At 54.4% G+C, this 12,026-nt stretch overlaps 1 protein-coding gene across 8 annotated transcripts in view; it reads right to left on the bottom strand.

Moving 5' to 3' along the window:
• Positions 1-12,026, bottom strand: part of RABGAP1L (RAB GTPase activating protein 1 like) — a 453,918-nt gene that overhangs the window by 12,520 nt on the left and 429,372 nt on the right. For 7 of the 8 annotated variants that reach the window (XM_045838840.1, XM_045838841.1, XM_045838839.1 and 4 more), the window contains 2 exons: positions 6,997-7,107; positions 1,360-1,464 (listed from right to left, as the gene is read on the bottom strand). In XM_045838840.1, coding sequence (XP_045694796.1) covers positions 1,360-1,464; positions 6,997-7,107 — 216 coding nt within the window. Of the gene's footprint in view, positions 1-1,359; positions 1,465-6,996; positions 7,108-10,431; positions 10,891-12,026 lie in introns of those variants that run through there. The other variant, XM_045838847.1, reaches the window with a different exon arrangement.

Raw genomic sequence — 12,026 nt, 5'->3', positions numbered from 1 at the left:
TGCTAACTCACTAATTAGTGCACTTTATAATCAGGCTCCTCTCATTAGAAGATTTCTGAATCCCTTCACACTTGCTGCATCCTAAGATCCTAAAAGCAGTTTGTGGGTCACTCTGACTCAGACTCAGTTGTTAGCTTAGTCTCCGTTCTCCATCTCACACAACTCACATAACGTCCTCTCACATACAAGGACACAACCCACAGCCTCTGCCCGTCCGGTGGCAGGGCCCCTGACCTCAGGACGGGCCTGGACGGCGGAGAGGCTCTGACACTTAGTTCTCTGAGCCAGTTTCCTCCTCTACCAGACCTCACAACGGTTCCATGATGATTAAAACAGGATGCACGCGTGTGAACACACACACACACATACAGGGAAGAAGCATGGCTTAAATTCAGTGGCCACCAGCTTCATCCTTTACCAACTGTACTGAAGTGAGCCCCCAAGAAGCAGGAGGTTAAAAACAAACAATACCCATGAAAAGGCTTACATCCAACCGGATAATCAGCCACTGAAAAATTTTACGTACATAAAAAAAAAACTTGGTCCACAGTGAATGCCAAAAGTCACTTTATCATTTCAACAACAACAACAACGAAGGCGCACTCTGTACAAACCTCCAAAGGTGTTAAACGACACAGCCCTTCATTCCGAACTTCACAAAACCTTCTCCGCCTGGCCGTGGGTCCCGGAAAGGCTCTGTGTTCTATTCTCTCAGCAACTCGGCCGTCTCAGAACGCGACCCGTTAGAGCGCGTGCGCTGGCTGGCCCGGCTGGCACGGACAGAGAGGCCCCTCTGGTCGCCCATCCTCACCCTTTGGGGGAGGTGCCCTCCAGCCAAACAGCCTCCTAACTCACAGGAGACAGAAGGGCTCCCTCCGCGCCCCCGGGAGCGAGGGGCACCAGCTCCCCGGGAGCGCTGGCACGTCCTCTTTGGGGTGGGATCGGGAAAGGGAAGCGTGGCTGGTGGGGGCGACTCCCAGCAGCGCGAGCGCTCTGTGGGCTCCCAGCTCAACAAGCCCCAGGTTCCTTCAGGGCAGTCAATCATCTTGGCGATGCCACACGAAATCTGCAGATTTGTCAGCGCTCTTGGGTCATAATCCCGAGTTACTAAACTTAGAGGGAATCTAGCACGCACGCCGGACGGCTCAGTCAAGGCAGATGCCTGGCAGCTGTTCCAGGGGAGAAAGGCCGCCCCTGCTCCAGCGCCTGCAGAGGAGGCGCCGGACTCGATGCTGCTCACAGGGGCTGCTCCCACGGCGCCCGACTTAGGGCACGGGACGTCTTGTCTGCACTGCCGGCCGCCCCGCACCCATGTAATAAATACACCTGTGCCGAGGAACGCCCGCCCGTGCCTGTTACCTGAGCGGTCTCCTCCTCCTGCTTCCTCTTCTCCTCCTCGGTCTCCACCAGCCTCTGCTTGGTCAGGAGGAGCTCCTTGTTCAGCACGTCTGCTTTGTCTTCTGCCTGCAAGTCAGAGCGCGCCGGTCATGGGGACGTGGAGACAGTGCGCGTGCCCTTCCCCCCTCGCGACGGCCGCCCTCACCGAATGCCAGCCGTGTCCCAGGCCCCGGGCTAGCGCTGCCTCTAACCCTCCCCCAGAGGTGACCTCACAGATGAAGACGGTGGGTCGCAGAGATCAAACCACCCGACCGGGGCGCGCGCACGCCGGGCACCGGAGCCCGGATCCAAACGCAGACTGGAGTGGCATCTGAGCCCCTGCTCCTTCTGAACGCTCCTCGCGAGTTTCTGGGTGCCACACGGCACTTGCTCTGAGACCGTGGACACGACAGAGCCAGGGGCGAAGCCACAGAGGGAAGGTCCTAGGGGCTGTGCCTGGGGTGGGTGCAGGGCGGGCGGCCGAGGCCGAGACATGGACCACAGTCGGGTGGGGACATTCGAAGCCCCCCACGGGCACTCACACAGGAGTGAGTGTAGTAGTGAGAAGGCAATACCCAAACCCCACGATAGAGATATCCACAAGGAAAAATAAAGTAGGGACCAGTGATCCAAACAGAAAAGACTAGAATAGCCAAGGAAAGCTCAGAAATGGACTCTGGTCTCAACTCAGACAGAGCCCAACTAGACTGAGGAAGCGCCGTGTGTGTGTGTGTGTGTGTGTGTGTGTGTGTAACCCCTGGGCATGCGTCTGTGTCACCTGTTAGGTCTCGGCTGCCAGTGTGCGCACGCAGGGCAGCATGGCCCGCGCCCTGCCCCACTCACCCACCTAAATCTGCTCCTGCTTCAGCCCGTCGTCCCTCCCTCGACAGCACTTAGCGCATCTGTACTGACAAGTCACACGCGTGCGGCGGCCTCGTCCTGCCCACGGGACTCTGGGCTCTGGGAGGCGGCAGCGCTACGGCCGCCGCGCGTCACACGGCTACAAGCCAGCGCAGCACCGGGTGCCGAGCAGGGCCTGTGTCAGCACTCGGCGAGTGGATGGACGTGGCTGTGAAAGTCTCCACAGAAGCGGCCGGTACGGAGCGGAGGTGGCTGAGAGCCACAGGACGGGTTCAGCGGAGGAAACCACAGACGCAGGGACCGGCAGCCGGCTGAGGCAGCTGGCCTGGCTGGCGGCAGTGCAATGTTGTCCGAGTCACAGCGAGCCCGGGCCAGGTGGCCTCCTGTCTGTCTCCCCGTACCTCCCGCACGTCCAGATGGCCTGGCCAGCACCGTCTGCCGGGCGCCGGCGGGGAGCCTGCCTCCAGCCCTCTGCTCCCACTGGCTGGTGCTCCTCGCGCCCCGCAGCCCAGGGGGCAGAGCTCTGTTTCCCACCAGTCGGAGCTGTCAGGTGCTTACGCTGCGCAAGTCCCTCCTCAAGACACTGACACACTGCGTTTCAGCGGGGCGGAGGCGGCGTGCAAGCAGCAAAAGAACATTTAAAACCAGAGACGGACCTCAAGAAAGACACTTTGCAGTTTGGGGAATGTCTGTGATGAAAGGAAAAGAAAGCCACTTCCCAGAGAAAATTTTCAATAAATGACTAGATATTTATGAGGAGAGGACCCGCTATTTTTATTTCACGTTTCTGCTGCACGTTCTAGGCCGAGGCAAGGCGAGCCCCCTCTCTTCCTATCGCCACCAGAAGTGACATCTGCAGAAAGTTCTGCGGGTCCTTTATGGAAGGAGCCCCAGGGCTTTCCAGAAGTTTCTCCGCTGCCACCTCCCAGAGCTCAGAGTCTCGTGGGCAGGGACAGAAGCGACACTGCCATCTGTGATGTCACCACGAACCAGCCCATAACCTGAGCAAAAGGCACCAGCACGAGGATCTTCCAGTAACGGGTTCTCAAAGAACTAGACAGCCATTCCATCTAAAACAAAGCAAACGGACCTGCCACTTAGCACGCGCCGCCTCTGGCCGCACACGAACCCTGCTGTGGTCAGGAGGGACCTCGGCACGGTCCCCAGTGGGAAAGCACGCGCTGCGTCTCCTCTCGGTTCCGGGGGAGTGGGAAAGGACAGGGGGGCCGGAGCGCAGGGGGCGGCACAAACTGACCCGGGGAATTTGTGTCTGTTCACGTTTCCGATCTTGCCCAGAAGCCCGCTTCAAGAGCGGGAGGGGGGCGAGCTCTGCAGGGAGAAGCCCGTGTCGTCGGCGAGGAGCGAACAGCCCCCGGAGCCCAGGAAGCCTGAAGCCGAGGCCAACGCAACGGGGGTAGGGAGTCGTTTATTCTGAGGAAGTGCCTAATTACTGTCTGTCTGCGCTCAATATTACTTCCAATATACAACCTGCTTTCACGTCCGTTTAATGTTTGCCAGGTTTGCTGTTTTAACGCAGAGACGAGATTTCGATAAGCCGGGATGGAGAAGTCTCAGGCCAGCTAGGGGGCGAAGCAGACCAAGCCGGTGGGCTCGCTCTCAGGCCAGGGAGGGCCCCGCCTTGGAGCCACGGGTGCAGGCCACCTGGACCGTGGGCTGAGCCCTGCCTGAGCAGAACTGCAACATCAGGAGGAGACACGCATGAAAAAGCAATGTTTATTCTTTCATTCAGATGAAAAGCTTCAAAAGCAGGGGCCGGGTCTTTTAAAAAAAAGAGAGAAAGATGCCCTGGCCAGGTGGCTCCGCTGGTGGGGGTCGTCCTGGGCGCCAAAAGCTTGTGGGTTTGGCCCCCGGTCTGGGTGCATAAGGGGGTGACCGACCCATGTTTCTCTCTCACAGTGATGTTCCCGTCTCTTCCTCTCTCTACAATCAATAAACATGTCCCCGGCTGAGGATTAATTAAAGAAGAGCGAGGGAGAGAAAGAGAGGCGTGAAGGGAGGAAATGAGAGTGAGGACTAGAGGAAGGAGTCACTTGTCCTCAGGGACTGAGCACGTGTCTGCAGGAGGCTCCTGGGCTCTCAACAACCCACTGTTTCGGCAGCCCCCGTGGGGCAGTCATTCTAGACGGACCCACAAAATGGGCTTTCTTGGAAAACTTTGTTTTTAAAGATTTTATTTTTATTCACTTATTTTTTTTAGAGAGAAAAGAAGGAAGGAAGAAAGAGAGAAACATGGATGTGCGAGAGATACGATGATCAGCTGCCTCTTGCACGCCCCCCACTGGGGACCTGGCCTGCAACCCAGGCATGTGCCCTGACTGGGAATCGAACCGGCGACTCTCTGGTTCACAGGCCGGCACTCCATCCACTGAGCCACACCAGACAGGACTGGAAAACTTTTAAATAATACATTTTTATGATTATTTTTATGTTTAAATAGTATATTTTTATAACCAAAAATATTTTAAGTTTTGTGTATTTTACTTTTTCTGATTATTAAAGTTATAGTGCATATTGTGGCTTAAGCAAGGGTGGTTAAACAATTTAAGGTCTTCTTATAAAAGAGTAGTCACTGAAAACATAAAGGCATAAAGATGAATATAAAAATTAGATTTGCTCTTATCGCCCAGAGAAGTCTCGTGGTGCTGTGCGTCCTTGTCCGCTTCTTCCCTGCCCAGGTGCACTGCAGCCTCCGTCCCCCACAGGGCGGCCCCGTGCCACCCACGGCCCTGGTGACTTAGATGCAGGCATTACACACAGATTAATTTACCGTTTTTACAGACTTCTATCATTGCCTTCCTACCATTTTTAAAAGCTGTTCCAAAAAAGGCATTTTACTAGTATACTTTCATTCTCCCCTCCCATTGGACATATACGTTATTTCTATTTTTTTATTCTTATGAGTAACACTGCAGAAAATGACCTTGTGTGTATCTTTTTGACCGAATCTCTCTTTCTCCTAGGACTGCTAAGTCAGAGTGTGTGTGTGTGTGCGTGTATGCCAGTTTCCTCACTGATAAAACGGAAGATTAAAATAATGAAGTCATTAGGAAGATTAAGTAAGATAATGCTCATAAATCACTACATTTATTGCTTGGTGCATAGTAGGTACTCAGCCAGTATTTAATTTCATTACTTTTAAACCTTTATGAGGCTTACCGAATGCATTACCCACGTAACTTTCAATCTACAACTTGACCTTCTTCCACTGCACGCCCGCTGAGTCCAACTGCTTAGGACTTTTTTCCTTTGGCTGGTCGTCCTGAGGAAACTAGTAACATGTAAGATGCCCAGCGACAGAATCAGCTGTGAGTGGAGGCCACTCGGGACGCGGACAGGGAGCCAGGAACCCCGCTGCAGCGCCGCCCCGCGCCTGCAGCCGGGTTCGCACGGAACTGGAACGGCTGCGGTCAGGCGGGGCGCGGCCCCGGTCGACCAGGACGCCCCTCCCTCCTGCGATTCTGACGCCCTCGGTGACCCGTTTTTCCTGCTGACGCCTGACAAAGAGGTGGGCTGCACGGGGCTGGTGCTTAAGAGTGCCACCCCCCTCCCACCCCCACTGGGCTGGCTTTTCTACCTTCCAATCGGCCGTCCTGAGCAGAAAGCACAGTCTCTGCTTTATTTTCACACTCCCCTTAGCGCTGACTCCTTGGGCTCCCGCCTGCCCCCAGGAGGGGAGCCGGCACCGTGCTCCCCACCACCAGTGGTCCCCTCTCCCATCCCACCGCGGTCAGACCGGTGCGTGCGAAATCAGGTTTTTATACGGGAAAGGAAGGTGTGGTGGCGGGGGCCATCTTTAAATATTTAACAACTCCTTCAATCTCAATTCAATCAAACTTATATTATTAATGGATTCGTACTTCAAATATTGTCAGGGCACAATGATGCCTTTTTCACACATTTCGTAGTCTGGGTCTCCACTGTTCCAACCTTGCACCGTTTGTTGGGAAGGTCCACTTTTTAAAAGTCAGAAAACAGAGTCATAATTTTAAATCTACACAAGGTTCCTACCATATTGCCAACTGTTTCTGAAATAGTTGTCTCAACTTTTCAATAGAAAACAGAAATCCTGAAGCTGAGAGAACAAGGGAAGTTCAACAGCTTAACATCTTCCCCGCAGCAGCCAGCATTTACTCAACACATACTACAAAGATCCTTTACCTTATTCTAGTCTCAAATCGTCTCACGGGGTAGACCTTTTTATACCTGCGGGCAGGTTACACACCGCCCAGGCACGCGGTCGGGAAACGGGGGTGCCAGGCTCACACACGGGCAGGCTCACACACGGGCGGTGGGATGGGCTCTTGGCCACTAGACCGCCTGCCAACCCAAGAACACACACGTCGTAATGGCCACGTGCCCTATGAAACCCCCGCAAGCACGCTAGGTGAGGACGCCTGTGACTGATGCTTCCGGGCGGTCGCGCTGGCAGCCCTCGGTTTAGGAGAAGCACCGGTGCAGGGAGGAGACCCCAGAGAAGTGCAGAGGCATAAACGAGTATGTCACACGTGCTGTTCGGAAGTGACCCAAACCCTCCTCAAAGGCCGGCGCTCCCCACCTGCTCCAGTTAGCGCAAGCGGTCCCCTCCCACCTTCGCCCGCCCGCTCACCCCCCACCGTTCGAGCAACTGACTCAGTGCAAGCACAGAGGGAGCGCTGGCGGGGCTGTGGTGAGAGCAGCCGGGTCCTTGCCCTTGAGGCTGTCAGGGTCTCATTTCTCCCCGGCGAAGGACCAGCGTACCTGATCTAAGTCATTCCGCAGGGCGATTTTGCTGGTCACCAGCTCGTGGGCCAGGTCGTCATTCTCCTGCTCCAACCTCATGCTGGCCTCCTGTAGTCTCCGGTTCTCCCTCTGCGGAAAAAGAGCGACAGCCAGAGGCGGGCGTTAGTGCCTGGCGGGACAGCAGCGGCGGACGGGACTGGTGAGGAACGCAAGCAGCAACGACAGTGAACCCGAAGAAGGTGTGGAAGGAGAGGGCGCAGCGGCACAGGAAGGCGGGGCAGCTGTCTGGGAAACGACGGTGAGTTAAGCGAGCGGTGCAGAGGCGGCACGCTACCCAGTGAAACCCACCCAGTCATCACACCCCCCGCCCCGGACAGCGTAAAAAATGTGCCACGGAAAAGCAAAACGTCCAAACAGACCCCGGCCCCGTGAGGTTTCCGTGGAGTGCAGGCACATGCACGGTAACCCCGTCCTGACCTCAAGGGAAACCGCAAGGCACAGTGGGGCTGGGATGGGGCACGCCGCTAGGCACTTTCTCAAGCTGTTGTTCCAGGACCCGGGGTCAGGAGGCGTGGGTTCGTGACTTTGCTGGCAACTGACGCGTTCGCTCTTTGGGTGAACACGTGTTTATGTTTCCGACCACCGATGTCTGCGTTCAGGCAACAGTTCTTACGACAGCATCTCTCTAAACATTTGCTCTGGTGTTTGTTAAATTTCGGGTTACAAGATTCTAGGTAAAACGCACGACTGAGCTGTTTTGCTCCCCTTGAGCTCCCAGGGAAAAGTCTGAAACAAAGTTCAGTGACGAGGACGAGTCGCATCGCCTCGTTGGGAAGCAAGGTCGCCCTGGCACAACAGCAGGGGGCGCCTCCCTTCCAAAGTGCTCCCTCTGCCCGTTGGCAGTCACAGGGGCCTCCGGAGAGAGAGCGGACGGGAAAGACTTTGGGATGATGACGCCCTCCTGCTTTCCAGGTTTACACTCCTAATGGTGTTTTCTGTGAGGCTGGTGAGAACTCAACGAGCTGAGCCGCAAGACCAGACGACAAAACTACCTCCTGGAAGGGGGCGTGTCATAGCATGCTCCGTGCGCGTGTGCGTGCGTGTGTGTGTGCGTGGTGGACTCTATCTTCTCTACAGGACACACTGGGGTGTGTTATATGGAAGGCAGAAAACCTCATTTCTTTCTTCTTTTTGTTTTCCAAAGAAGGGCTGGCTAAGGGGTGGACGGGGAGGACCGAGCCGGAGACTTCCACGGGGGAAAAGGACCCGAACGGGGCCGGCAAAGGAGCGCAGGGACAAACTTGTGCTGGAACTGTGACCAGCCACGGGGGCTCATTTCAGACCTTCCTTTTGCAGAAGGCGGACGGGGGCAACTGGGGATGTGAAAACAGTTTTTGAAAAGGATGTCTAGTGAAGAAGATTTTCTCATGATGGAATTCCATGTAGTATTAAAATACAAGTCAAACTATCTAGCAACAGAGCAATGCTATGCTATCTTGTGGAAAAAGAGCTAAGTAACTAGAAAATCCCATTTGATAACACCACAAATAACAGGTATTAACCATGGGTAGTAGACTATTTTTATTGTTGTCTTGGTGGTATTTAAAAGTTTCCAAGTTTTCTACAATGAATATATAACATGTGTTTTAAAAGTTTAAAAAGTTGTTTAAAAAATGAAAGGCAATTTAGAACTTCAATTCCACTGTAAATGATGAAATGTCCAAACAATATTTTTTAAGTCCCTCTTGTGAGAAGCTCGTATTCTACACGAAACCACCCTGGATCTTCCTTGGGACCAAACTACAATGTAACCCTCAAAGCGCCGCCTCACCAGAACCCCACTTCCAAGTTATTCCTGACGGGGCAGCGTGCGTGTGCCCGGGGCAGACTGTACTCGTCAAATGCCTTCTCTCCCTCCACCTACGGACGGCTCCTCTCACCGAGCGTAAGGACATGACGAAGAAGCCAGGGCGTCTCGGGCTGCATCTTGCAAGCTTTGTGGGAGCGATCCAAATCGTAGCAGCTGCTGGAGCCTCAGTCTTCCATTCCAATATATCTAACGATCACTCCTTCTTGTGGAAACAACTTACGTGCCTGTCAAAAACTCACATGTTTTAAAAAAAGGTTCAGAAACTTTCCTAATAGATGCCCTCGTTGGCAGGACAGGCAGCGGCGCCAGCACGGTTTCCTCAAGACGCACTTCACAATGCAGAGCAGACGTTCTCCTCATTTCCTGCAGAATCCACTCCCAAGCGGCCCCGGTGAGCCTGCCGCAGCACCCGTTCCTGAGTCCACAGTCCCGTGTCTGCCGGAAGGGCACCTGCAGGGCTCCAGGGCACGACAAGCTCCGCTACCCACACCACCTTCCCCTGGCACTAGTGGAAGTGCAGCGGCCACCCGTTTTTCAGGCTGCAGGACACACTCTTAGAGTTGAGCTAACCTCCAGGTAAAGTCACCCGATGTGAGTGGAAGAGGACTTTGTTGACGTGTGTGTCCTGTGTATTTAAAAAGCACAGGTCAGTACCTTCCCTGCTGATCAGCGATGGGTCTGTTGAGTTACACGAGAGAGCGCGAGCCCAGCTGAAATTCCGCCTGGTGACTTCCCACTCCAGGACTGTCGTAGCTGGCACCCTTCCTTACAGACACACGGGGGGGGTGGGGAGTTACTGGGGAGAGAGTATGCGTCTGGGGGTCCCTACCGAGTGCGATAGCCGGGGCGCACCTGACTTGCCCTCAGCAGGGAGCTTCATTTCAGTGTCTGCAAAGCCAGCAGCAGAGCGGATGCACGGGCCCCGGCTCTGCACTCACAGGCGCAGGGCGAAGCAAGCTACGGGGCCAGCAATGCAGTATCGTCCTCCACGGTGAGGACCCGGGGCCCCGAGGGGCCTCAGGGAGGCCTCCCGGGCCACCCGTGCTAGCTTGTCCCAAGGAGTCAAAACTCTCTTCAGAACTGGCTGGTTCAAGAAAAAGTTTGCTTTTACACCAGGATGGAGAAGAGAGTTTCGTCTGGATGGGCTCGGGATGGGCAGTTCGTCAGTTTGCTTGACTCACTGGGAAATGTTAGCCAGGGCCGCCCGCCCGAGAGGGCCCTGACCTCAGCCCTGGGCCCTCCGTCCGCCCGGAGACAGTCGCAGGTTACAGGTCAGCACGGGCAGGCGTGCTGCGTGAGCAGAGCCTGTGAACCGAGCGGGCCAGCGGCCCCGCCCCGGCCTTTCAGTGAAGCCTGCGGGGGGCACTGCTTCCACGGCCCTTCCACACGCCGTCTGGGACACGCCCCAGCGCAGGCAGCCGAGCAGAAAGCCAGGACAGCTTCCCTCTGCCACCCCCGCCCCTCCCGCACAGGAGGCCACAGCTGGGGGAGTGCGGTTAGTAACGTTCGGGAGGAGGATACTGCATTTTTCAGAGACAGACGCTGCTATCACACACAAACACAGATTAAAAAAAAAAACTTACCTCCTCAAAAGTCCTAGACCAACTACCGTTTTCAATCATGGGTACAAAGACCATTGAAAAAAAAAAAAAGGAGATGCAATGAGACCGCACACCGACTCCTATGTTCAGGGAACGGTGGGAACAAGACAGACGTGGGGCAGCGCCGGTCGGACGTACTCCCGGGTCTCCCCGGGACGGCCAGCACTGGGGGGAGGTGCACTGGAGGCAGCCAGAGGGCCGGTCTCAGCTTGGGGAGGCGACGCACCAGGCCCCTCCCTCCCCAGGGCCTCCCTGCAGTCTGCGTGACCGCTGGAGCCGCTGTGTGGGGCTGCGAGCAACTGGGCGTGAGCTGTGTACGCCGCGCCGTCAGAGCCGGGTGGAAGGGACTTCCTCATGCCACAAGGTTGGAGACCTTGCCCAACAGTCCGTCATCTTCGGGCAACAGGATGACGCTGCCGAACGGGGGGCTGCGCGAGAGAAGTGGGGCCCGGGCCCCCACCCCCGGGTCTGAGGGCTGAAGTTACAGTGAACTGCTACAAGGGATGGTGAGCATCATTTTTTCCAAGATGGAAAAACAGAAAAATGGGAGCTGGCAATCAGAAGAGAACACGCTGAGCCTCAGAGGAAAAAATGACGGGGCGGGAGGCAGCTTCCGGAACGCCAGCTCCGTGTTTTGGGTGTGTGTCCGCTGCTGCAACGAGTTCTTGGCACGTGTTTTTGAAGACATGTAAGGGTCAGGAGAAAATGTTTTCCTAAAAGACCCAGTGCAAGTTTATTACCAACGGCACACTCAGCTCTCACTGAGGTTGTTTTGGACACCTCTTTCAAGAGAGCTGACAGCCAGCACCTTCCAATTTCATCAGGGTTTTGGACAAAGAGCAATGCTTGCAGATGCAATGCTGAAATGTCTACATCATCTGTAAATGAAGACTGGAGAAGGAAAACATGGATATATTTAAAATAATGCTATGCTCTCCTTTTACCCAAAATGTCCAATTTTATCTAGCTGGTGGGGGTTTAAAATTTTTAAATGTCCAACTAAAAACAAGATCTTTTCAGTGGTACGTACCTGGCAGTTGGCAAACCAGACTGCATTTCATTTGGCACTTAAAAAATCACCTTAGATTAAATGGCACAGGGGAGAGCAAACTTCTAGTGCAGATGACGAACAGTAAATATGTTTGGTTTTGTAGGCCGCATAGCCTTTGGGACTACTCAGCTCTGCCACTGCGTACAAAGGCAAGCAGTAACTGAATCAGTGGGTGTGGCTGTGTTCCAATAAAACTTTATTTACAAAACTCGGCAGTGGGCCAGCTTTGGCCCACGGGCCGCAGTTTGCAAATCCCTGCCCTACTCTAGCACACAAATCAAATTTTAAAAGAGCAAATGGGTTACAGAGGATGTAGAAACACAAGAGTGTGACATAGCTTTCTCTGTAATATGACTTTAGTAAGAAACAAAATGTACTAAAAAGTGAAGAAAATTTTTGGAGAATTCACTCTGAAGATCATCAATAAACATGCTTAGAAATTCTTAGTATGTTTACCATTTACACTTCTCCCAATGTTGAGAATAACTCAATAAGCAGACAAGCACCATCAGAGGCCACCCGCTCC

This window comes from Phyllostomus hastatus, unplaced genomic scaffold (assembly GCF_019186645.2).
Source record: "Phyllostomus hastatus isolate PE091 unplaced genomic scaffold, TTU_PhHast_1.1 phas_contig_283, whole genome shotgun sequence".
Lineage (NCBI taxonomy): Eukaryota > Metazoa > Chordata > Mammalia > Chiroptera > Phyllostomidae > Phyllostomus > Phyllostomus hastatus.
The sequence above is the reverse complement of the archived record's forward strand: the minus strand, read 5'-3'. Positions and strand labels throughout refer to the sequence as shown.